Consider the following 27,603-nt stretch of genomic DNA (forward strand, 5'->3'; position numbering starts at 1 on the left):
TGAATTGAATACATTCTTTTCCTTTTAATATTTTTTGATTCAGTGTCCATCTCAGTATTCTCTTTTGTCCTTTCCATATAACTTTTATTGGATTGTGATCTGCCCAGTTATTTATTTCTATACTTATTTCTTGAACATTAGCTTTCAGTTCCGCTGTCATCCATATCATATCTATTCTTTTTTTTTTTATTGCAAAAGTTTTACAATTACATTTTCACCCCTTTTTTTCACCCCCCCACCTCCCTCCCCAAACTTCCCGTCCTCCCTAGCCCTCCCTAACCCTCCCCCCCAGACTTCCCTATTATATACTCATAACTAATAATACTGATATATATACCTGAACCCATCCCTCCCCCTATATAATTTTCCCTCTTTATCTCTTTACATTAAAATATTTCTAATACATTGTTTTCAAATAAAAGCTATTTGGTACTTTCTAGTTTGGTATTTGTTCTGAACATATTCTATCCACCTTTTCCATTCCCATTCATAAGTCTCTTGTGAACAATCTTTTAAATATGCTGAAATCTTCGCCATCTCTGCAAAACTGGCCATCTTCAAAGTCCATTCCTCGATAGTAGGCAAAGCTTCATTCTTCCAATATTTACCTATCAACAATCTTGCTGCTGTTATCATATACAATATTAATTTTATTTCACCCCGTGTAAAACCCTTAACTATACCCAATAAAAACAATTGTGGAGAAAATTGAATTTTTTTCTTCAAAACATTCTGCATGACCCACCATATTTTTATCCAAAAAGCCTTAACTTTCCTACAGGTCCACCAAACATGATAATACGTAGCATCCAAACATTCACATCTCCAACATTTTGGCTGAACATTAGGGTACATACATGACAACTTTTTAGGATCTAGATGCCATCTATAAAACATTTTATAAAATTTTTCCCTCAAATTCTGCGACTGTAAATTTAACATTCTGAACCCAAATTTTTTCCCATGTTTCCAACATCACTGGTTCTTCAAAATTTTGTGCCCACTTAATCATACAATCTTTAACTAATTCCGTTTCTGAATCCCTTTCTAGCAAAACATTGTAAAGCCTTTTAATATGCATTGGACCTTTCTCTCTTATATGTCTAACCAATTCTTCCTCATGCAACATAATACCAGTTTTTTGGTCCTCTTTCCATCTCAATTGTAATTGATTATATTGTAACCAGGTTAAATTAATCCCTTCGTCCAACAGTGTCTGCAATGTCTTCAACTGCCATCTGCCCGCATCTGTAAAAAGAACCTCTTTGTATAAAAACCCCCCGAGTGACATTATATTTGTATTCCACAAGGTATGACCAAGATCCAGCCATAGCGGTATTTTATAATCCCATTTGAGTCGGTGCTTCTTCCAAACTCTCATCAAAGAGTCTCTAAGTATATGACTTTTAAATACTTTATCAACTTTGTCATCATAAAATAGGTAAGCATGCCATCCAAATTCAAGATCAAAACTTTCTGCATTCAATATTCCAGCCTTTTTACTTCCAAACCAATCACTTGTTAAAGTTAAAGCTGCTGCATCATAATATAACTGTAGGTTTGGAAGTTTAAGGCCTCCTCTTTCTGGAACATCTTGCATAATTTTCAATTTCACTCTCGGCTTTTTCTCGTTCCAGACAAACTTATTAAGTCCAGTTTGCCAAACTTTCAGTTGTTTATCACTTTTAAGCACCGGAATCATTTGAAACAAAAAGAGAAATCTTGGCAAAATGTTCATCTTAACTGCTGCTATTCTTCCAAGTAAAGACAGTTGCAGCTTTTTCCAAGTCTCCATGTCTTTCTGAACCTCTCGCCACAACACCTCATAGTTATTTTGAAACAATTTCATGTTTGATTCTGCAACCTGAACTCCAAGATATTTTACCTTAGGTACAATTTCAAAACCTGCCCTCCTTTCAAACTCATGTTTACGATCTTGTGTCATATTTTTGACTATCATTTTAGTCTTTTTTGAGTTCACTCTAAAACCTGAAACTCTACCATAGTCTTGTATAATGTCGTTCATCAAGATTATTGATTCCATTGGTTGTGATAGGGTAACCACCAGATCATCTGCAAATGCCTTTATTCTATAATCCTCTTGCCTTATCATTATGCCTTTCAAAATTTTTGAGTCCCGTATTATATTTAGCAAGACTTCCAATGTTAAAATAAATAAAAGTGGGGACAACGGACATCCCTGTCTTGTTCCTTTTTCAATTTTAAACTCTGTCGTCAAACTTCCATTAATAATAATCTGTGCTTTTTGCTCTTGATAAATTGCTGAGATCGCCTGTATAAATTGGTCCCCAAAGCCCATCTTTTTTAAAGTCTTTAGTAGAAAATTCCAATCCACTCTATCAAAGGCCTTCTCCGCATCCAAAAAAACCAGCACTGCAGAAATCTGTTTATTCTTATCAAGATATTCCAATAAGTCTATTACTTGCCTTACATTGTCCTTCATATATCTGCCCTCAATAAATCCCGCTTGGTCCGCATGAATCACCTTTTGGATTACTGGCATCAACCTGTTGGCTAATACCTTCGCATAAATTTTATAGTCTGTGTTCAAAAGAGATATTGGTCTGTAGTTCTCTGGTTTTTTAGGACCAACTTGTTCTTTTGGTATCAAAGATATATAAGCAGTTGTCCAGGATGGGGGTATTTTACCCCCTTGTTGAATATTGCAAAATAAATCTCTAAGTTGTCCCACCATTTCAGCTTGTAAAGTTTTGTAATACACTGCAGTCAAACCATCCGTGCCAGGAGCTTTGGCTGTTTTTAGCTGTTTAATTGCTACTGTTATCTCCTCCTCTGTTATAGGATAATTCATTCTTTCCTTTTGTTGATCAGTAATTTTTGTAACTCTCTTATCCTTTAAATATTTTTCTATAAGTCCATTCTGCACCTCTTCTTTGGCATATAGTTTAGTATAATAATCCACAAAAGCTTCTTTAATTAGTTTTTGTTGAAAGATTTCTTTCCCTCCAATATCAATACTATCAATAGTCCGTATACTTTGTTTTTTCCTCAATGTGTAAGCCAACCATCTGCCCGGTTTGTTAGCGTTGCAAAATGTATTATGCTTCGCATATTGTAAACTTGTTGCAACTTGTTCCGCCATAAGCATTTGAAATTGGTCTTTCAAAAGTTTTATAGCACTTCGTATTCTTTCATCTGTTGGATTTTTAATAAGTAACTGTTCTTTATTCTTTATTTCCATTTCCAACTCAGATCTTTTCTTTTGTCGGAGCAGTCTATGTTTAGAGTTCATGTAGATGAGTACCCCTCTCATATAAGCTTTACTTGCATCCCAAACAATTTCAATTGGGGTACCTTTATTCAAATTTATTTCAAAAAATTCTTTCAAGTGCTTTTTAAGTTCTATTGTATTTTTTTCATATCTAAACAAGTTCTCATTTAATCTCCAAGAACGTCTCTCAACCTTATCCATCTCAATTTCTATCCATACAGGGCTATGGTCAGTCAGAGTTCTTGGAAAAATCTTTGTTCTTTTTGTCTTAACAAGTAGATCATTTGACAACAGGATAAAATCAATCCTAGAAAAAGATCTATGTCTATCCGAAAAAAAAGTATAGTCCAATTCATTTGGATTGTGTATTCTCCAAACATCTTTTAATTCCATATCTTCTTTCATATCAAAAAAAGTCTGTGGTAATCTAATTCTAGACTTTGCCAAGCTCTTTTTATCTAGTTTAGAATCAATTACTCCATTCCAGTCTCCCATAATTAAAATAGATCTATAGTCCCATTGCAATATTTTAGTATGTAACATCTTGTAAAAATAATCCTGTTGTTGGTTGGGAGCATAAATTCCAATCAAAAGAATTTGACCATTTGCTGTGAGCAATTCAATTGCTACAAACCTACCATCTTGATCTGCTTCTATAACTTTCGCTGTTAATTTTTTATTTACATAAATAACCACACCATTCTTTTTCTGCGAAGTTGAAGATATATAATGTGCTCCTAGTTTTGAATTTATCAAATATTTTTGATCTTGAGTTGTAATATGCATTTCTTGTAAACATATTATATCATTATTAAATTGTTTCAAATATGTAAATAATTTCTTCCTTTTCTGTGCTGAATTCAACCCATTGACATTCCAAGATAGACACTTAAAGGTCATCAGCCTCTTTCTGGAGCACAGAGCAAAATATTTGAAGTTCATCCGAAAGCTTCGATCTCGCTCCTCCCATAGCTCCACTCTCTTGTACGATACTCTTAACTGCCTTCTTGTCTTGTCTTTCCTGTTGTTGTTGTTGCTTTTGTTTAAGTAGCTTGGATTGGGCTCTAGTTATACGTTGATCTTTAACTTCTGTCAACTGAATCAAATCCAAAATTGGAGAAGAATCCAACAAGGGCTCACTCAGAAAACCTCCTTCTGCACCTTGCACTACTTCTAATTCCTGCTTGGGCTGTTCTTGCAATTGCCTCTCTTCACTCTCTTTAATCTCCAAAACTGTGGATGTACGTGGAGATGGTGTTCTTTCCTTAAGAATAGTAGTGTAAAAGTGTTGTGCCTTCTCCACGGTATTCAACCGATACCCTTCTCCCTTGTATCTAAAAATTAACCCAGCTGGTGCGTCCCACCGGAAGGGTATCTGTAAATTTCTCAGTTCCTTAACAAGAAAACCAAATTCTTTTCTGGCTTTCAGCATTTTAGGAGGTAATTCTTTAAAGATTTGAAGTCGTGAACCCCCCACTTGTACAGAAGTATAAAAAGATTTTTGCAGGATATCATTTCTAATTCCTCTTTCTGTAAAGTATATGACCACATCTCTAGGCAGTTGTCTTTGTCTGGCCACCCAAGAGTTCACTCTATAAGTTTTATCTATTTTGTGAAATACCACATCAGGATTAACTTGTAGAATCTTGGCCAAGGCTTCAGAACAAACTTGTCTCAAATCCTGTCTCTCCTCCTCTCGAATTCCCCGAAGCCGTATGGCGAATTCCATCGCCCGGAATTGTATCATAACAATCTCATCATCAATTCTCTGCATTTTATTATCAACTTCATCAATTTTATAATCATTGTCTTTCATCTTGACATTAACTTCTGATTTGAATTCTTCAACTTTATAATCAACTTTCCCAATAAATTCTGCCAGGCCAGACGCCACTTCTGATATTTTTTTGGTCACCTTATTTTGATTCTGTTTCACCATGTCTTTGACTTCATTAATTTCCTGCATAAGTTCCTGATGTGATTTTTGAAATTTATCATCTATCTCCTGTTGACATTTTTGAAATTTGTCATCCAGAGTTTTAGAAATAAATTCTTTTAAATCTCCCACATCAAATTCTTTTTTCTGAGTTTGTAGCTGTTGAGCAGGGGGAAGTTGCGTTTGCTGTTTGTGTGTGGGGGATCCCCCCCCTAATGCCTTCCCTTCCTGCTTCTTTGAAGCCATCCTGGCTCGTGATCTAGTTTTTCTAAAGAGGGAAGTTCCTTTTCCTTTCCCTCCTGCACAAAGACTTCTAAAAAAGTCCCCCAGATTTGATCAAACAAGGGTTAAAATAAAGCAGAGTCCAATATTGAAAAGGGAAAAAAATTTCCCAGTTATTTCTCTTATAACAAGCAAGGCAGCTTAGTAGCAACTTGGAAACTTTGTAGCAAAACAAAATAACTTCACCAATCCACACTCGCTGGCTCGTTAACTCTGAAGCTAGGCGCCATGTTTTTTCAAAGCACTTTCACTCATTCGCATTGTCTCAGATTGAAAAGTCAACAAAGTGCTAATACTTGCGTTTCAAAGTTTCAGGATTCAGGTGGTTTTGCTGTTTATTAAAGCTGGTTCTTTCGCTTTAAGTTTCCTGCAGCCGGCTTGTTCTGCAGGAGCAGAATCGTCCCACGCCGCCCGGAGTCTCAGCAGGTTGAAAGGGAGCCGCGCCTGTTTCCTCCCCAGAAACGATTCCCTGGGGGGTTACAGGGGCTCGACCTGTGCCCTGCTATCTCTCCTCCAACAATCCTCAGGATTTTGAAGTTTTCGAGCCGCTTCTCGATCGCGAAGCGGCTCTACAGGCGGCGGGGCTGGCGGAGCTTCAAAGAGCGCCGCCGTCGCCGAAGACAAGGAAACCGGAAGTGTCCATATCATATCTATTCTTGACCAGGACATGTGTGTCAGCATTTCATGCTGCAATTACTCCAATGCTGACATAAGAAGAGAAGAGGAGGCATTTGGAAAGAGTCATTTGACCCTTCACCTACTTATTTTCTTTCTTTTTTTTTTTTTTATAAATTTTTATTAATAATAAAAAGAAAAAACAAAACCAACATAAATACATAAAATGACATACAAAACTAACAAACATCGATTCAGTCCAATGACTGACTCTTAGAAGTTACTAACGGTGGGGTATTTTCCATTTTTCTATTTGTATCAATGTCTATAATCATCTGTTTACATGGTTATATATATATATATATATAATTGATTCCTTATTTACTACTATACATTTCTATTGATTAGTCATAAATTATCTTTGTATTCCTATTTTTGCCTCCAGCCAGCTGTACCATCTTTGCCATACTAAATAGTAATCAGTATCATCTTTCTCTTGTATTTCTTTTGTAAGCTTATCCAATTCTGCGCATTCTGTAATTTTAGCTATTATTTTGTCTTCTGTAGGTAACTGTTCAGATTTCCAATGTTGGGCAAAGAGTATACGTGCTGCTGTGAGGGTATGAATGATTAGATATTTTATTTCTTTGGTATAATTTGCTGTGATGATTCCCAATAAAAAAGTTTCCGGTCTCATTTCAAGTTTTTGTTTCGTAATTTCTTCAATCATTGTTTTGATTTGTTGCCAGTATTGTTTTGCCCTTCGGCATAGCCACCAGAGATGGTAATATGTCCCTTTCTGTGATTTACATTTCCAGCACATCGGAGATGTATTTGGGAACATCTTGGCTAGACGCGCCGGTGGGAGGTGCCATCGGTAGAACATTTTGTAAAGGTTTTCTTTGTAGGGTATGGACAATGTCATCTTATAATTTATCTTCCACAAATTCTCCCACTTATCCAATTCAATAGTATATCCTATGTTTTTGGCCCATGTTATCATGCTTTCTTTGACAACCTCCTCTTCCAATTTGTATTGTAGTAGGTACTTATAAATTTTGGTAATCATTTTCTCATCTGCACTTTGTAATATTTTATCCAATTCATTTGGTTCATTTTGGAATCCGAATTGTGCCCGATCAGTTTTGTATCTTGATTCTATTTGCATGTATGGCCACCAATCAATGTCTATACCCTGATTTTGTAATTCTTGTCTTGTTTGTAATTCTCCTTCACTGTTCAGTAGTTCTTTATAAGTCCTCATTTTCGCTATGTCCATGGCATTGGGGTATATATTTGTGCTTCCATTGTCGATAGCCATCGTGGGATCTTGGTGTAATGTTTCCTAATCTCTTGCCACGCATCCTGATCCTCAAGAGGAGCCACGACGTTAAACCAGCGGGGCATTTCGGTTTCCTAAAGACTCTGCACTTAGTACGAAGACAGTTCTGGTGGCCCCACATGAGAAAAGACGTGGACAGTTATGTAAAAAGTTGTACCATCTGTGCCACGATGGAAACCTGACCAGGACGGCCTCCCGGGCTATTGCAGCCAGTAGCCGAACCGACAAGACCATGGGAGGAGATTGCAATGGACTTCATAGTAGAACTGCCAAGGAGTGGTGGAAACACAGTGATCTGGACTGTAATAGACTTATTCTCCAAACAGGCACATTTCATATCCTGCAGCGGGCTACCCTCAGCCCGCCAATTAGCCAAACTGTTCATAAAACACATCTACCGCCTGCATGGAGTACCCAGAAGAATCATCTCCGATCGAGGTGTCCAGTTCACAGCGAAATTCTGGAGGGAATTCCTACGATCCCAAGGCCTCAGCTCAGCGTTTCACCCGAGCACCAATGGGGGGGCGGAGAGACTGAATGCCATGATAGAGCAGTACCTGAGGTGCTACGTCGACTACCAACAGTCTAACTGGGCGGACCTCCTATCTTTTGCGGAGGTCGCGTATAACAATGCTGTCCACAGTAGCACAGGACTAACCCCATTTAAGATAATGAGCGGCATGGATTTCGTCCCCATGCCAGAGTACCCAAGGGAGCCTCCTTCCTCAGTTAGCTTGACCGAATGAATGGCAATGCTGAGAGAAACCTGGGAGAATGTCAAGAAGGCATTAGACAAGGCGGCACGGTCTTATAAGAAACAAGCAGATAAGCACCGAACCCCGCAAAGACCATTCCGAGTGGGAGAGAAGGTCTACTTCTCCACCAAGTATTTGAGACTCAGACTCCCGAGCAGGAAACTGGGCCCGAAATTTATAAGACCATTCCCTATAGTAAAAGTAATCAACCCGGTTACAGTACAACTGCAGCTGCCCCGACTACTAGGGAGAATACACCCCGTTTTCCACAGTAGCCTCCTGAAACCTGTAGTGGGGTCAACTTTAAGGCCAGTGCCACGTGACCCCCTGAGCCCCTGGTCATTGGGGGCCACACTCACTATGAGGTACAGCAAATTCTCGATTCGAGGTGGCACAGGGGACCCCTCCAATACTTAATTAAGTGGAAGGGTTACCCCTTGTCAGAGGCTTCCTGGGTGAAAAGCAGAAACATTCAGGCTGACCACCTTATAGCCAAATTCCATGCAGATCATCTGGGCAAGGCGGGAGGGGATGGGACACACACCGCCCGGACAGGGTAACAGTACTTAACTTGTTGCTTGTCTTACACAGGCCACTCTGGAGAAATGAAGGGGGAGGGGCCGGATGTCAGCATTTCACGCTGCAATTACTGCAATGCTGACATAAGAAGAGAAGCGGAGGCAGTTGGAAAGAATCATTTGACCCTTCACCTACTTATTTTCACAGGAGAGAATATCACCTAGGAGATGGGATGGGAGGGGGGAAATTCCTTTGAGGGGAGCAGTAGATTAGGGGCAGAGTGACGGGGAAGATGGCCAATGAGTATAGAGGAGTGGGGAAAGGAAAAGGAGGGTTTGCCTGAGGAAGCCAGACTTGGCTGCAATGAGTCGGAGTTAGAATGTACGTGCTTAATAAATTAGAGGTTTTCTTCAAAGTCTTTGTTTGAAATGCAATTTATTCAAGATGACTTCGAAACCTGACAGACAGCCGAGTCACTTTTCTAAAGCCAAGCTGGCTGACCTCCAGATCTCCAGCTCCCTCCCAGATCTATGGAATGAGTAGAGAATCAGTCCGGACATCATGGCAGATAAGAAACTGTCCGAAGACAGCTTACTTCAGGTAACTGGAATAGAGCCAATCTTGATACCAGCCAGCTTGGACGCTAAGGAGCCTCAACCCCTCCCTCCTCCAGCGAAGCTGCAAGGCAGCCAAGGTCAGGCGATCGGGCTACAAACCAAGAAGAGAAAAGATGAGTATACAGGGCTTTTGCCAAAATCCGCAGAGGCTGAGTTTCCCTTCCCGAACGTTCAGGGGAAGGGGAAGCCCCTAAGTGAATTGGGGAGGGCAGACTGGTTATGGGACTGGCAGCAGGCCAGGCACCAAAAAACTTCAGGGAAGCCACTCGAGAGCCCCATAGATGAATTGAAGGAGAAATTTGACCGTGCCATCCTTCTGGGGGAGGGGCCATCCTGCAGCCCTAAGGAAAGGGGAGAGACAGCCGAGCCTGCTGAACTGAGTTGCCAAGACGGAAGCACAGCCCTCCCCCCTCTCACACCAGAAGGAGGGGAAGCCCAAAGGTGCATCCATGGGTTCCCCCCTTGCACAGCAAGCATAGCAGCCTAGACAGGACATCACCTCCCCGTCCTCGAATGAGAGATGAGGAAGAGGACCAGCGGCACCGAGAGCAGGCTTACAGAGCCCCACACTGGGAGGATAGAGCAGCGAGGGAGGACCCACCCCATTTCAGAGGGAAGTTCGATGGGGATCCAGACCAGCTAGCGCAATTCCTCGACACAGCTGAGATTTACATTGAGCGCTATGGACACCTCTATCCATTCCCCAGAGCCCTAGTCGGTGCCATCTCAGAAGGGTTGGAGGGAGAAGCAAGGAGTTGGTCAGCAGCCCTCTACAAGAACAGGGCCCCCCAACTGCAAGACGCTACAACTACTACGAGCCCATTTCGAGGAGGCAGAGGAGGACCCTTATGTGGAGGACGAGCTCAGGAACCTAATGCAGAAGGGGAGGCCCATCAAGTTGATGGATCCCTAGTGGGGGGAACTTACGCCACACACTTGACCGAGCCAGTGAGGTTGGAGCTAGCAGATCACTGGGAAACGATTCGGTTCATAATAGCCCCCAAAATGACAGATCCAGTCATACTGGGACTCTCGTGGCTAGACAAGTGGGGCCCAATCATCTGGTGGCAAGAGGGAACCCGCAGATTGAGGATAGCAAAGGGGCCCCAACCCCTGCCGCTCCAACCAGGTGTTGTGGCCCCGCCCTCTGAGCCTATCCCATCGGAGGAAGAAAGCTCTGAGCATGAGGAAGAGGAGTCAGCCAGGCCTCCCTCTCCAGGCCCCTCCCCTCTGGCACTGTCTCAGGAGCCGGCCGAGGGAGAGGAGATTAGCCGGGAGACAGGTGTCTCGGATGAGAGTGAAGGAGAGACGTCATTCCTGGATGCACGCCTCCGAAGGCGTGATAAACAATTGCAGCAGCTCAGGAGGCGTGCTAGGGATTAGAACTGAGTCACTGGACCACACCCCAGAGACTATATAATAGAGGGTGGTGGCCAGTGATCCCTGTGACGAACAAAAATAAACCTTGGATAGTCACTAAAGCATCGTCCGAAACTGCTGAGAGGAATATTATTTCTGTTGGACTCTTGTACGCTGAGTATATTATCTTTCTGTTTCTGTGGAAATAAAAGCACTTGGCAGACGGTGTGTATATTGCTGCCAAGTTGGAGATAAAGACCTGGGTGTGTGCCAAGTGCTTCCTTAACCCTCGGCTGGCTGTGTTTGTGTGTGTGTGTGGATGGGGACAGATCACCAGGAGAGACGCCCCCCCACAAGAGCCCCAATCCTTCCCGCCTGAGCAAAAGAAGATGGCGCCGACACAAGGGACCGTCCCGAAGGATACAGCGAAGCAACTGAGGGCCACATCCAACAGCTCCCATGAAACAGAACAGATCCCAAGAGAGTACCAAGACCTTGCAGAGGTATTTAGCGAGGCCGAGTCTGACATTCTACCCCCCCACCGCGAAGCCGATTGCGCCATCAAGATCATCCCTGGAGCGAAACTACCTAAACCTAAAATGTATGCTATGAAACCCCGTGAAATGCAAGAAATGCAAAACTACATAGACAAGAACCTACGAAGGGGTTTTATTGAGCCAGCCAAACCATGGGTCGCGGCACCAGTCCTCTTGAAAGAGAAGAAAGACGGTTCTATGCGCCTGGTAGTTGATTTTAGCGGTATCAATGCAGTCTGCGTACAGAACTTATATCCCCTTCCCCTCATGAAAAACATGCTAAACCACCTCGCCAAAGGGAAAGTTTTCACCAAACTAGACCTCCGCGAAACCTACTACCGGATACGCATCAGAGAAGGAGATGAGTGGAAAACAGCATTCAACTGCCCCCTAGGGAGTTTCCAATTTAAGGTGATGCCATTTGGACTACAGGGAGCCCCAGCGGTGTTCATGCTATTGATAAACGAGGTCCTACATGAGCACCTCTATAAGGGGGTACTCGTCTACCTAGATGACATTCTTATTTACATGGAAACCATAGACGAACACATACCCCTCGTCCACCAAGTGCTGGAGAAACTGCTGGAGGTGAACCTATATGTCAAACTATCAAAATGCAAATTCCACCAGTCACGGCTAGACTATTTGGGCTATCGAGTGTCAAACGAGGGGATAGAAATGGATCCAGCCAAAGTACAATCAGTCCTAAACTGGCAACCCCCATGCACCCGCAGACAACTGCAAAGCTTCCTGGGGTTTGCAAACTTCTATAGACAATTCATCCCCTCCTTTGCAAGAATTGCCAAACCCCTAACGGACCTCCTGAAAACAGGGAGTCCAGCAACAAAACCCCGCCCAGGACAACCTCTACAGTGGGACCTAGCCTGCCAACGAGCATTCGAGACACTAAAAGAAATGTTTGGAAAAGAACCGATCCTAAAGCATCCTCACCCTGAACAACCCTTCGTCATCCAAGCAGACGCCAGCGATGTGGCGGTGGGGGCTGTGCTACTCCAAAAGAACAGCCAAGGAAATCTACAACCTTGTGCCTACACATCCCGCAAACTCACTGACACAGAGAGACGATGCGCGGCATGGGAAAAGGAAGCGTTCGCAGTGAGATGGGTGCTGTTGACCTGGCGACACCTGCTAGAAGGAGGTCAGAGACCATTCGAAGTTTGGACTGACCATAAGAATTTGGAAGCCCTCAGAACACCACGGAGGTTGTCGCCCAGACAAGTCCGGTGGGCGCAATACTTCAATCGTTTCAACTTCGAGCTGAAGCACATCCCAGGAGGGAAGAACTTTCTGGCTGATGCCCTCTCCCAAATTCCTCAATACAACAGTCAGCGGGAGCAGGTGGTGAATGCCATAATCCCCTCTGCCCAAGGAGTGGGCCAAGTAGTCACCAGGCGGCAACGTCGCGACCAGCATGGCCACTCAGCCAATGACTTAACAACAAGACTCAAAACGGAAACATTAGTGGACCCCTGGTTTCGAGACAATCAACATCTCCTGACAAAAAGGGATGACCTAGCATGGAAGGGGACAAAATTCTATGTCCCAGAGACTACGCATCCTGATCCTCAAGAGGAGCCACGACGTTAAACCAGTGGGGCATTTCGGTTTCCTAAAGACTCTGCACTTAGTACGAAGACAGTTCTGGTGGCCCCACATGAGAAAAGACGTGGACAGTTATGTAAAAAGTTGTACCATCTGTGCCACGATGGAAACCCGACCAGGACGGCCTCCCGGGCTGTTGCAGCCAGTAGCCGAACCGACAAGACCATGGGAGGAGATTGCAATGGACTTCATAGTAGAACTGCCAAGGAGTGGTGGAAACACAGTGATCTGGACTGTAATAGACTTATTCTCCAAACAGGCACATTTCATATCCTGCAGCGGGCTACCCTCAGCCCGCCAATTAGCCAAACTGTTCATAAAACACATCTACCGCCTGCATGGAGTACCCAGAAGAATCATCTCCGATCGAGGTGTCCAGTTCACAGCGAAATTCTGGAGGGAATTCCTACGATCCCAAGGCCTCAGCTCAGCGTTTCACCCGAGCACCAATGGGGGGGCGGAGAGACTGAATGCCATGATAGAGCAGTACCTGAGGTGCTACGTCGACTACCAACAGTCTAACTGGGCGGACCTCCTATCTTTTGCGGAGGTCGCGTATAACAATGCTGTCCACAGTAGCACAGGACTAACCCCATTTAAGATAATGAGCGGCATGGATTTCGTCCCCATGCCAGAGTACCCAAGGGAGCCTCCTTCCTCAGTTAGCTTGACCGAATGAATGGCAATGCTGAGAGAAACCTGGGAGAATGTCAAGAAGGCATTAGACAAGGCGGCACGGTCTTATAAGAAACAAGCAGATAAGCACCGAACCCCGCAAAGACCATTCCGAGTGGGAGAGAAGGTCTACTTCTCCACCAAGTATTTGAGACTCAGACTCCCGAGCAGGAAACTGGGCCCGAAATTTATAAGACCATTCCCTATAGTAAAAGTAATCAACCCGGTTACAGTACAACTGCAGCTGCCCCGACTACTAGGGAGAATACACCCCGTTTTCCACAGTAGCCTCCTGAAACCTGTAGTGGGGTCAACTTTAAGGCCAGTGCCACGTGACCCCCTGAGCCCCTGGTCATTGGGGGCCACACTCACTATGAGGTACAGCAAATTCTCGATTCGAGGTGGCACAGGGGACCCCTCCTATACTTAATTAAGTGGAAGGGTTACCCCTTGTCAGAGGCTTCCTGGGTGAAAAGCAGAAACATTCAGGCTGACCACCTTATAGCCAAATTCCATGCAGATCATCTGGGCAAGGCGGGAGGGGATGGGACACACACCGCCCGGACAGGGTAACAGTACTTAACTTGTTGCTTGTCTTACACAGGCCACTCTGGAGAAATGAAGGGGGAGGGGCCGGATGTCAGCATTTCACGCTGCAATTACTGCAATGCTGACATAAGAAGAGAAGCGGAGGCAGTTGGAAAGAGTCATTTGACCCTTCACCTACTTATTTTCACAGGAGAGAATATCACCTAGGAGATGGGATGGGAGGGGGGAAATTCCTTTGAGGGGAGCAGTAGATTAGGGGCAGAGTGACGGGGAAGATGGCCAATGAGTATAGAGGAGTGGGGAAAGGAAAAGGAGGGTTTGCCTGAGGACGCCAGACTTGGCTGCAATGAGTCGGAGTTAGAATGTGCATGCTTAATAAATTAGAGTTTCTTTTCAAAGACTTTGTTTGAAATGCAATTTATTCAAGACGACTTTGAAACCTGACAATGTGTCTATTTGAATAAAATAAATATTGATTTTCTTTGGGATCCATTTCTCGCGATATGTCTTGGGTGGCTAGTTCTTCTGCCATTCTAAAGAAGGTCTTAGGGAGTATTTCCCCTACTTTTTGTTTACCTTTCTGGTTTTATAGTCCCTTTCCGCATCTAAAATTGCATTAAAATCTCCCAAGATATATATATTATGATGCTCCAATTCTTTTTTTTTTTTTTTTTGTGATCTTGGTTAACATTTGGTGCATAGATTGCTACCAAAAGAATCGATTTTTTATTTCATTATTTCCACCATCAAAATTATCTCTCCTCCATAAAAATTTGTTTAGGATTTATTGTCTCTTTTATATATAGGGCTATCCCCCTTTGCTTTTGCAATGATAAAGACATGTATAACTTCCCAAATTTGGGATATTTCAATACTTTCAAATGTTGTTTTTTATGTGAACTTCTTGTAGACAAATTATATCTAATTTTAATTTTTCTAGTCTATGAAAGGTCTGTTTTCTTTTTATTGCCGAATTCAGTCCATTTACAGTATGTTAATTGATATTAACTTAACTTCTTCCTCCATAATTATTTGTAGGTGGGATTTGCCGTTCTAGCCATTCTTATTTCTCTTGGTTCTTTCACTCTTGCCCCTTATCGGTATTTCCTCTCGATCTCTTTTATCTTCTTGTTGCACACACCTCTTTTCCATCACTTCTTCTCGTCGTTTTGCCTCTTCTTTGTCACTTATACTCAATTTTTTCTGCTAAATTTTCTCCTTTTTCTTCCTTGATATTCTGAAACTGTAGATAGTAGTCAGCCCGGTCCATTTCTAAAGAGATTATTGTTCTTCCTTTATTTTTGTCTGCCAGAGTGAGTCTACTATCAACTTCATCCACCTTTTTCTCCATTTGTTTGACTTTTTCTTCTACTTTCTGCATATGTTGTTCGTTTTTTGTCAATATTTGGCCTATTTCTTGAGCCAGTTCTGGAACTATATGGAATGATGTATCCAGATGAATGTGCCCGGGTCAATGCCGTTACATCTAACCTGGAAGGCAGTGCTGCAGGATAACTGGTATCTCTCCATGATGAGGGGGCTCTGGAGCTACAAGACCTGTATGCTTTCATGCAGGCATTGTGGGACAGATTCAAAGATCACACAACAGCCGGTGAGCAGAGACCCACATCCACTCCCAATGGCAGGGCAAGCAGCCAGTGGCAGAGTACAGCCAAGATTTTTATGGTCTGCTGGCTCACCTGGGATATTGACCTGAGTGTATGCTGGTCTACCAGTTCAGGGATGGGTTGAACAAGGAGCTGTATCACAATTGCCTTGACTTTTAAGTGTGGTACCAGTTAGCCACGAACGTGGAGCTTGACCTGATGGAATGCGGCACATTAGAACTGGCCCCACTGAATGCCTGAGAGACGCCTGGCGCCCTGTGGAGGAAGAGGGGGTGCACCCCCTACCACAGGGGAGAAGCCCCACTGGAGCCCAGGAGCGTGTTTCGGATGTGGGAAGGAGGGTCACCAAGTGGCCAATTGCCTCATGCTGTGGCAGCATCTACATCGCAAGCCCTGACCCAGCCAAAGCCAAGGAAACCACCTGCAAAGCCGAAAGAGAAATTGTGGGTGGCTCGACAGGTCATGGAAGTCTCTCCCCAATCCAGCGAAGGGGAGAGAACTTTGACCCATGATCAGCCCAGCTTGGTCTTCTATGAAAGCGACAGCAAAGGGGAAGGCGACCCATCATCATCTTGGGTCGTGGCACCATCATCCCTATGATAACCCAGTGGAGATTTTGGTGCCCTTGGGAGTAAGAGGGGGTCCTCACAGCCTTATTGGACTTGGGGTGCACTTGGTACCTAATTAGCCTTCAGGCTCATAATTAAAAAGTATTATTTGACCATAAGTCCACCAGTTTGGCCTCACCATCATTTCTTTTCTAAAGAGAGGTTCCTGGGATGATACCCAAAATGGAATTTTTGTGGGGAACTTTATGTTTATTCCAAACCTTTCTGGCACATCTAACAAAGAAAATTTTTCAAAGTAAAATTTAGAAGAAAGTGTCTTCTAAAAACTGGCAGTAATACAGACCTGTATTAGCAGATGGTTGAGCTAGAATGATCCCTGAAGTACCATCCAACCCTTATAGTCTTATGATTTTTAATTAATATGTGAGAATGCCTAATCAAAACTTTTATTCAAGATGTACAGAACTCTGTGCAATAGAATATTATTAATAAATTACATTTCCAATTCAACTTTTGAATGATGGAATTGCAAAATTCACTAAATCCACCAAATGAACATACACTGTATGCACATTTATTAGGCACATTGTATTTTAGAGGATTAAATTTATTATTGAACAACTCTTGGCCAATCCAAAATGTTAATAAACCTCAAACCTGAATATTTAAGAAAGTAAAAGTGAGGTTTTGGCTTTCTTAGGAGAATATGTGTGCACAATTATTGGGCAACTATTAGTGTGCAGAATTATTATGCAACTAAATGAAAAATGAAAATATTCCCATCTCATTTATTTGCATCTGTTAAAGTGAGAATAATAACTCAAAATGTACAAATAAACATTTCTGGCATTTCAAAAAAAAATCAGTGACTAATGTAGCCATCCTTCTTTTCAATAAATCATAAGTCTTCCATTAACAGAGAATCTGTTTCTTGTTCTGTTGATAATCAACTTTTTGTGCAGCAGCCACCACAGCTTCCCAGACACTGTTCAGAGAGGTGTACTGTTCTAAAAAGTAGATTTGGGGGTTGATTTTGAGTCCATCTTCAACCCAAAAAGCTCCAACTAGCTCAACTTCCATAATACCAGCCCATATTAGTACCCCACCTCCACCTTGCTGGCATCTGAGTTGAAGTGGAGATCTGTGCCTGTTACTGATCCAGCCACAGGCCCATCTATATGATCTGTCAAAAGTCACGCTCATCTCATCAGTCGATAAAACTTTTTAAAAAATCTGTCTTTGATATGCTGTTTCAGCTTATGTGTCTTGTTCAGTGGTAGTCGGGTTTCATCCTTCTTACCTTGGCCATGTCTCTTGAGCACTGAATACCTTGTACTTCTGGGCACTCCAGGTAGGTTGCAGTTCTGGAATATGACAGCACTGGAGGATAATGGGGTCCTGGTAGCTTCACATTTGATTCTTCTCAAATCTTTGGTGGTTAATTGCGTCTTTTTTTCTCAACGTGTTTTTGGCAACCCTGTTGACTATTTGCAACAAAATGCTTGATGGTTCTCTGATCACACCCCAACATCTTAGCAATTTCAAGAGTGCTGCATCCCTCTGAAAGACTTCGTACAATTTTTGACTTTTCAAAGTCAGTTAAATCTCTTTTTTGGCCCATATTGCCTGAGGAGAAGAAGCTAATTATGCACACCTCGATATAGGGTGTTGATCTCCTTAGGCCACACCATCCCTCATTACACAAATACATCTCATCTGATATGCTTATATCCACTAAGCATTCAAGTTTATACAACTTGGAGGTGGAAAATATGCATAAAATGATGTTATGGTCAAAATACTCACTTGCCTAATAATTGCGCACACATTATATATAATTTTCACATAATGACACTTGCTTTTTTGCAGTATAGAGGAGCTGAGTTTCCCATGCTATATTTCTCTACCTAGAACTGAAAGAATATCTGCATACTTCACTTTCCCTTCCCTAGTAAATTTTTATCAGCTTAGCCAGTAGGATGAACATATGAGCAACTTTGTTTCTTTCTGAGAAGATTTTGTCTTCAACCTCTTCAACCCAGGAAGCAATATCTCATCAGTATCAGAGGACTGAATTTCAGGTTTTAGGTTAGATTAGATTAGATTAACAGAGTTGGAAGGGAGCTTGTAGGTCATCTAGTCCAACCCCCCGCTCAAGCAGGAGACCCTATACTTTTTCTGACAAATGGCAATTCAATCTCTTTCTGAAAGCCTCCAGTGATGAAGCTCCCACAACTTCCGAAGGCAAGCTATTTTATTGGTTGATTGTTCTCACTGTCAGAAAATTTCTCCTTATTCTAGGCTGAATCTCTCCTTGGTCAGTTTCCATTCATTATTCCTTATTCCTCATCCATTATTCTGGCCTTCAGGTGCCTTGGAAAATAGCTTGACCCCTTCCTCTCTGTGGCAGCCCCTCAAATATTGGAACACTGCTATCATGTCTCCCCTGGTCCTTCTCTTCACTAGACTAGCCATGCCCAGTTCCTGTAACCGTTCTTCATATGTTTTAGTGTCCAGTCCCCTAATCATCCTGGTTGCTCTTCTCTGCACTTTTTCTAGAGTCTCAACATCTTTTTTATAGTGTGGTGACCAAAACTGGATGCAGTATTCTAGATGTGGTCTTACTAAGGCTTTTTTGGGTATTAGTACCTCACTTGATCTTGATTTTGATTATATCCCTCTGTTAATGCGGTTTAGGATTGCATTGGCTTTTTGGTTGCCGCCACACACTGCTGGCTCATATTTAGCTGGTTGTCCACTAAGACTCCAAGATTCCTCTCACAGTTACTGTTATTAAACCTAGTTTCATCCAATCTATATGTGTACTTTTGGTTTTTCTTGCCTAAGTGTAAGACCTTACATTTCTCTACATTAAATTTCATTTTGTTAGATAGGGCCCAGTGTTCAAGTCTGTCAAGATCCATCTGGATCTTGAGCCTATCTTCTAGGGTGTTAGCTATTCCTGCCAGCTTAGTATCATCTGCAAATTTGGTAAATTCCCCTTCTATTCCCTCATCTAAGTCATTTATAAAGACATTGAAGAGTACTGGGCCTAAGACAGAACCTTGTGGTACCCCACTGCTTACTTCCCTCCATGTAGACGTAGACCTGTTAAGGACTACTTGTTGGGTACGGTTTGTCAGCCAGTTATGATAATTTGGTTTCTTTCATTTCAAGTGTTTATTAGCAAGGATTGGTCAACTCATTGTCGTTCTTTTTTTCTGCAGCAAATATGAAGATGAAGAGGATGAAGAAGAGATAACAGTTAAAAAGCAACTGGTGAGTCTGGAAGGAGTATATCAATTTGAAGTCTAGATCCCCTCATAAATTGTTCTAGCAATATGTAAAGTTACCGGGTGAATCTTCTTTTTCCCTGTCTTCTTTTTCCAGACTTATGTAGAAGAACAGAGGGAGCTAAAGGAAAGGTAAGGCAAGAATTCATTGTAATTATTAGCTATCTGGAAGCTAGGAACTCAATGGAAACAACTTGGATGGTTCAAAATCTTCATGCTGATTGCTCAATATGTGTACATATCCTCCAAATGGTAAATGTCTATAAATAAAGAGGTATGATTTGGGAGTAAATCATCTTGGAACCTTATTCATACATAGGCATTGGGGGAATAAGATATAATTATTTCATATTTGCTTAGTGTACTTTCTATATGCTCATTAACCTGTCCCATCTTTTATTCCATATCTCTTAAGATTGAGTAATGATAGATTCTGGGGTTTATTTCAGTTTTACTTTTTAGTTTTCTGGAGCTGTGTTTGTCCATAAGCAAAGAATATTTGGTGGCAACTGAAGTATTGTTAAGAATCCTGCTGGGGTTGTTTGGAGCAGAGAATTTCTCTTTGGTTGGATTTGAACATTCCATTGAACCAAAATTTAATTTGCCTGGCTTTGTTTCTTTGAACCCAGTTCTTAATAGGAAACTATAGTTCTGGATTAGTGGTTTAATGAACCCAGTTACTTAATTGATAAGCCATGGCTAAAAGTATTGCAATTTACTAATTGAATCTAACTATTGTAGTTGTAAATGTTTGTGACTGTGCAGTGTGGTGGTATTAATTTTTAACCTCCAAAAACACTTGACATTATATTAAAACTACTTTTGTCTCTGATGCAGCTTCCGAAAGTTTGTGGCAGAAAGTGATGAAGAAGGTGACAATGGCAATTCTTCAGCTCTACTGCAGAAACGGGTTAAAAGTAAGGAAGAGAAAGTATGTGTCTATACGAGGTAGTATTATTTAGGTCTTTCTTTTGCTCATCTAAGCAGGATATTGTTCTGGATCTCAGCTTCTTAGTTTCTGAGGGGGAAAGATTGGAAATACATATTTTTTTTCTGTTTAGTCCTCCAGGCTGTCTGAAATAGTAATCATCTCTCCAGGTTGGGAGGAGCTTTACTTGAATGTCACAGGGGATATCTTCTTCCTATGATAACTTTTTCTTGACCAGTTCTGATATTCCAAGAGTTCTCAACAATGATATGTCTTTCTAATATTTCAGATACCCATTCTTTAAAAGAAATAGGATGCTGAATGTGTTCTCGGAGTCTTGTATGCAATTTATCTGTATTATAGAATATACTGGCCTCTCATGAGATGCTTTACTGGGTCTAGGGTAGGGTTAGCACCTTGCTTAAATACAAGAATTAGCTTAACTTAGAACAACTGAATCCCAGTGAGTTGTATTAGTCAAACATTGTTTTATTTTCATACTTCTCTGAGCACACAAAGGAATGGATAGAAAGATGCAGGGAATACAGATCTTCCTGTAATGTCCATGGTTATTCCAGTCTGTATTGGACCATTGCAGATTTCTTTTTGGTGTACATTAGCCCTCAACTGATGACCACAATTGAACCCAAAATTTTGTTAAGTGAGCTTGCCCCATTTTACAACTTTTCTTGCCACATTTATTAAGTGAATCACTGCAGTTGTTAAATTAGTAACACAGTTGTTAAATGAATCTGGTTTCCCCATTGACTTTGCTTGTCAGAAGGTTGCAAAAAGGGATCACATAACCCTGGGACACTGCAACTGTCATAAATGTGAGCCAGCTGTCAAGCATCCAAATGTAAATCATGTGACCATGGGAGTGCTGCAACGGTCGTAAGCATGGAAAATAGTCATCTTTTTTCAGTGCCTTTGTAACTTCGAACAGTCACTAAGCGAACTGCTGTAAGTTGAGGACTACCTGTGATTTTTAAAAAACAGGCTGTCGAGAAATGTAGAAAACACTTCCAAGAAATGTTAACAACTGGTGATGATATATAAAATAGCATTTTGAAGGAGGAAACGGAGGAGAGAGTTGAGAAGAGGGAAGATGCACAAACTGACACTTATTTTATTTTATATTTGCAGAAAAGATAATGATAGAGGTATAATATCTTTGGGCTCATTCAAACTATATGTAGCATATAGAAGTTCAAATAGACTACACTATAGAACAGGGGTATCAAACTCATGTCGTCATGGTAGCGTCACGTGATGTATTTGGGACTTTTTTCCCCTTCGCTAAACTGGGTGTGGCCAGCACGTGACGCATCCGGTCCATGGGCCGGGAATTTGACAGCCCTGCTATAGAATAACTAAATATTTATGAACAAGTTATTTAACAAGTTATGAACAAAGTCTCTAAACTAGTTTCAGCCAACAAAGCTGGAATATCTGGAAATTTAATTATTTTCAGTTCAATTGGAGCAGCTTTACATCTTGCTGATTCTCTGCTGCTGTGCTGTATAAATCATTTACCATGTGGTGGTAGGGTCAACTGTTTTATGAGAACCTGGCCATCCAGTTTTGTCAACTGCCAATTAAACTTAATGACAAATGGCAGATATCCTGATACCATGAGGCAAAGGATAATTTGCTTCCTAAAATATACAATCAGTCTAAACTTGAGTATCATCCAAATCTCTTTTAAGATAGCTCAGGTATTACTTAGGTTTTGAAAACTTGGATTATAATGGAGAAAGACACTCAATTTTTCAGTAGCCAAATATATATTGGTATTTTTAAGGGCAAAATAAAGTACAAATATTTTGACTGAAAATAATCTAACTCAAGGATGAATTTGAAAGTAATTAAAAATGCAATTAAAAATCCCCACAACATGACGCTGGAATGATAAAGGGATATTAGTGTTGTCAGTTTAATACTTAATCTCTTTCTTCCAGGAACATGAGGAAGCAGACTATATCAGCTGGTTGAAAGGTCAAAAGAAGCTAGAAGCAGAGAATGAACTTCAAGATCTGGCTAGTAAAGGGCTGTGGACAATTGATGTGGATGACTGTACAAATGGGTTGGAATAGCTGGAAGTTATTTTGGTTTAGCATATAATTGATTCTTGTTGATTTAATAGGCCCTATAAATCCCAATAACAATTATTCAACTGACTTGGATTATTCTCTGAAAATAATCTATTTACTGATCTAACATTTCCATTTGAGAGTTCTAAGTAAAGAAGAAGGACAGACTTCATTCTTGACCATTTGAGTGGTTTCTTTTCTTGATCATCCTCTGGCTAATTTTAATTGCAAGTTGCTGCAATAAAATAATGGAAGGAAAAAGACTCATTACGAAGGTGGCAGTATCAAAAAAACAAAAACTTGAAAGATCTTATTAGTGTTCTCTGTGTCTCATCATAGTCTGTCCACCACCTTCCATGGTTTTATGATAAAATGGTCATAAAAGAGTTCTGTAGATCATCCCTGAGCAAAGAAAAGTGGCCTGGCAGTCAACTTTGAATTTAATGGTGATTCTTGTTCACATTTTCATGCTTAGTAATACGTTTTGGATTTCATCTGTGTATTTCTAATTATCTCCACAGATACCTCTGAAAATATACTGGAATGATCCAAAACTGGATGAAGGGGAGCAGTTTCTGAGAGATTATATCTTAAACCAATGTTATAAGAAAGGAAGCAGGGAGGAGGAGCAGGAGCAGGAGCATCAACAGAAAGGGTCGGTACTTTTTAAACTTTTGACTTTTTTCTTCCCCTTCAAAATTGGAGAAAGAGTGAGCTAATAGGAAAGGAATTCATTGATTTCTCACAGTCTACTAATAATGTATTACATAGATCTATATTCAAATTTATATATAAAAACTTTGAGGTTATCACTAGTAGCTCATTAAGTATGTAACTTGGTGTGCAACAGCTATGAAAAAGGCAATTCTGTGTTAAGGATCATTTGGAAAGGGATTGAAAATAAACTTGACCATACCGCAATACCCGTTGATACCTCCGTGAGACATTCAGATTTGGAATTTTGTTTACTGAAGTGGATGTGGTAGCCACATTTGAAACAAGAAGTGATAGAATTGGAAAAGTGTGGAAAAAACTGCTAGAATGATTGAGGGTTACAACACCGTCTCTCTGAATGGATGGATCTGTTTCTTTTATGAAAAAGCAACTGAAGGATGATGTGACTGAGATGTATAAAATCATATAAAGTGTGGGGCAGATGGCCAGAGAGAAGCTTCTTCTCTTCAGACTTTAGAACTAGGGGTCATTCAGTGCAGCAGGTTGGAAATTAAATAAAATAAAATAAAATAAGGTTCTTTGCTTAGCACATAGCTACTGTTATCTGTGGAAATTAATTCTCACAAGATGGGATTTACGCTGACTTGAATAGCTTTAAAGGGGGATTGAATAAATTAAAGGAGAATAAACCTGTTACACTGAATGTTACCGCAGATGTGGGAGAAGCATGTCTCCAATTACCAGTTAGAAGGGAATATTGGTAGGGAGAGTTATCTCTCCATTTCGAGTTTTTGAGCATCCCAGAAATACTGATTGACCACTGTGGGAAAGCAGTTGCAAGACTACCTCAGTTTGATAACAACAAGGCAATTCCTTTGTTCTTATGTAAATTTGTTCCTGGTATTAGAGTAGCCTAATTCCTCCATTATTTGTTCAGTATATTTGCATGCAATCTAAGTATAGCTTTAGCTACCAGGCATTACATAGAATTACATACATTAGTCTGTTTTTGTCTCTCGTCTACTTCCTCCTCTGTTTTTCAATTGTTAACTAGACTGACAACATAATAACTTGTCCAATAGTATTGTAGCAATCTCTTCAGTCCTCCTAGAAATTGAACTTTGGCCCTATTGGCTGCTTGGAAGAATGTTTGATTTCTTTGGCCAATCAGAGTAGGAGTTGTGAGAAATGGTCATTGGTTATTGATAGGGGCATATTTACTACCACACTGTTTAATTGAAGTATGGCCCCAAGACTGTCTAAATTTGGGTAGGGTCCAAACTTTCAGAGTAAACCACGATATACCATTGACATCATAAGATTGGTGTATTCCATTTAAGTGCTATACTTTGTAAAACAGTTCCCTTGATTTAAACTTAATTCATTTGCCAAATATTGTAAATTGTTCTGTATCTACTAAAATATAGAAATGCTTTAGAATAGAATAGAATAGAATAGAATAGAATAGAATAGAATAGAATAGAATAGAATAGAATAGAATAGAATTCTTTATTGGCCAAGTGTGATTGGACACACAAGGAATTTGTCTTGGTGCATACACTCTCAGTGTACATAAAAGAAAAGATATATTCGTCAAGAATCATAAGGTACAACACTTAATGATAGTCATAGGGAACAAATAAGCAATCAAATCATATTAAGAAACAGTCAATATAAATCGTAAGGATACCAGCAACAAGGTTACAGTCATACAGTCATAAGTGGAAGGAGATGGGTGATAGGAATGATAAGAAGATTAATAGTAATGCACAGTTAATAACTAGTTTGACAGTGTTGAGGCAATTATTTCTTTAGCAGGATGATTGCGTTCGGGAAAAAACTTTTCTTGTGTCTAGTTGGTCTGGTGTGCAGTACTCTATAGTGTCGTTTTGAGGGTAGGAGTTGAAACAGTTTATGTCCAAGATGTGAGGAGTCTGTAAATATTTTCACAGCCCTCTTTTTGACTCGTGCAGTATACAGGTCCTCAATGGAAAGCAGGTTGGTAGTAATTGTTTTTACTACAGTTCTAATTATCCTCTGAAGTCTGTGTCTGTCTTGTTGGGTTGCAGAACCAAGCCAGACAGTTATAGAGGTGCGGATGACAGATTCAATAATTCCTCTGTAGAACTGTATCAGCAGCTCCTTGGGCAGTTTGAGCTTTCTGAATTGGCGCAGAAAGAACATTCTTTGTTGTGCTTTTTTGATGACGTATTTATTTATTTATTTATTTATTTATTTATTTATTTATTTATTTATTTATTTTTCATATTTGTATACCGCCCTACTCCCGAAGGACTCAGGGCGGTGAACAGCCATAATAAATACAAATACATATAGAAGTTAAAAACTATTAAGAAACAGATTAAGTAATTTAGGCTCAAAGATTAAAAAACATCCAAATTTATCTAAAGAGGTTTAAAACCCAATTTAAAAGCCAGTTTAAAAGCCAATTAAAAAGGGAGAGTTAGGCCAGACCAGCTTGTTGGAATAGAAATGTTTTCAGGGCACGGCGGAATATGCGTAAGTCTTGGATGTTTCGTAACTCCGGGGGAAGCCCGTTCCAGATGGTAGGTGCCCCCACAGAAAAGGCTCTCCCCCTGGGGGCCGTCAGTCGACATTGTTTGGCCGACGGCACCCTGAGGAGTCCCCCTCTATGGGAGCGAACTGGTCGGTGAGAGGCTATTGGTGGCAGGAGGCGGTCTCGTAAGTACCCTGGTCCTGAGCCATGGAGCGCTCTAAAGATAGTAACCAAAACCTTGAAGCGCACCCGGAAGACCACTGGGAGCCAGTGCAGCTTGTGCAGGAGGGGGGTTACATGAGAGCGCCACATTGCTCCCATTACCACCCGCGCGGCCGCATTCTGGACCAGTTGGAGCCTTCGGGTGCTTCTCAAGGGGAGCCCCATGTAGAGAGCATTACAATAATCCAGGTGTGAGGTGACAAGGGCGTGAGTGACTGTGCGTAACGAGTCCCGATCCAGAAAGGGATGCAACTGGCGAATCAGGCGAACCTGATAAAAAGTCCTCCTGGCTACGGCCGTCATATGCTCTTCAAAAGACAGCCGTGAGTCCAGGAGGATGCCCAAGTTGCGAACCCCATCTGTGGGGGCCAACGACTCGCCCCCAATAGTCAGAGATGGCGCCAACTGACTATTTCGGGACGACGGAAACCACAGCCACTCGGTCTTGGATGGGTTGAGTCTGAGTTTGTTCCTCCCCATACAGATCCGTACGGCCTCCAGGCACCGGGACATCACCTCGAGGGCATCATTGGGGTGGTCTGGGGTGGAGATGTACAGCTGGGTGTCATCAGCGTACTGATGGTACTTCACCCCAAAACCACGGATGATCTCACCCAGCGGCTTCACATAAATGTTGAATAGAAGGGGCGAGAGGACCGATCCTTGTGGCACCCCACATATAAGGGGCCTCGGGGTCGACCTCTGCCCCCCTGTCAACACAGACTGCGACCGGTCAGAGAGAAAGGAGGAGAACCACTGTAGAACAGTGCCCCCCACCCCCAACCCTTCCAACCGGTGCAGCATGATATCATGATCGATGGTATCAAAAGCCGCTGAGAGGTCTAATAGGACAAGGACTGAGGAGCAACCCCTGTCTCGAGCCCTCCAGAGATCATCAACCAATGCGACCAATGCTGTCTCTGTGCTGTACCCGGGCCTGAATCCCGACTGGAACGGATCTAGATAATTCGATTCATCCAGGTACTGAGGCAGTTGTCGTGCAACCACACTCTCAACAACCTTTGCAACAAAGTGAAGGTTGGAGACAGGACGATAATTTGCTAATACAGCTGGATCCAGGGAGGGCTTCTTGAGGAGGGGCCTCACCACCGCCTCTTTCAAGACGGTGGGAAAGACACCCTCACTCAAAGAAGCATTTATAATCTCCTGGAGCCAGCCTCGTGTCACCTCCCGGGAGGCCAGTACCAACCAGGATGGACACGGGTCCAATAAACATGTGGTCGCATTTAGTCTGTCCAGTATCCTGTCCACGCTTTCGGGAGTCACAGGATCAAACTCTTCCCAAATAATATTCTCAGGACCTGCCCGTCATCTCCTCTGGATCAATCCAGTCAGAGTCTAGCTGTTCACGAATCTGAGCAATTTTGTCATACAGATATTGTACAAAATCCTCAGCTCTACCCTCCAAGGGGTCTTCCCGCGTCTCTTGATGGAGCAGAGAGCGGGTCACCCTAAACAGGGCGGCTGGGCGATTATCTGATGACGCAATAAGAGTAGAAAAGTAGTTACTCTTCTCTACTCTTATCGCCACTAGGTAATTCTTAATATGAGATCTTACCAGTGTTCGGTCGGATTCAGAACGACTAGCCCTCCAA

The 27,603-nt window shown here is 41.7% G+C and overlaps 1 protein-coding gene across 7 annotated transcripts in view; it reads left to right on the forward strand.

Moving 5' to 3' along the window:
- Positions 1-27,603, forward strand: part of KRI1 (KRI1 homolog) — a 149,788-nt gene that overhangs the window by 22,255 nt on the left and 99,930 nt on the right. For 5 of the 7 annotated variants that reach the window (XR_015732794.1, XM_034437834.3, XM_034437838.3 and 2 more), the window contains exons 5-9: positions 19,486-19,537; positions 19,649-19,683; positions 20,389-20,482; positions 22,441-22,518; positions 23,094-23,227. Coding sequence is in view for 6 of the 7 variants with exons in the window: in XM_034437834.3 (XP_034293725.2) it covers positions 19,486-19,537; positions 19,649-19,683; positions 20,389-20,482; positions 22,441-22,518; positions 23,094-23,227 (393 nt within the window). In the remaining variant the exon portion in view is untranslated. The remainder of the gene's footprint in view (positions 1-19,485; positions 19,538-19,648; positions 19,684-20,388; positions 20,483-22,440; positions 22,519-23,093; positions 23,228-27,603) is intronic. The other 2 variants (XM_034437835.3, XM_087888497.1) reach the window with 1 other exon arrangement.

This window comes from Pantherophis guttatus, chromosome 2 (genome assembly GCF_059756535.1).
Source record: "Pantherophis guttatus breed Tessera chromosome 2, ASM5975653v1, whole genome shotgun sequence".
NCBI lineage: Eukaryota > Metazoa > Chordata > Lepidosauria > Squamata > Colubridae > Pantherophis > Pantherophis guttatus.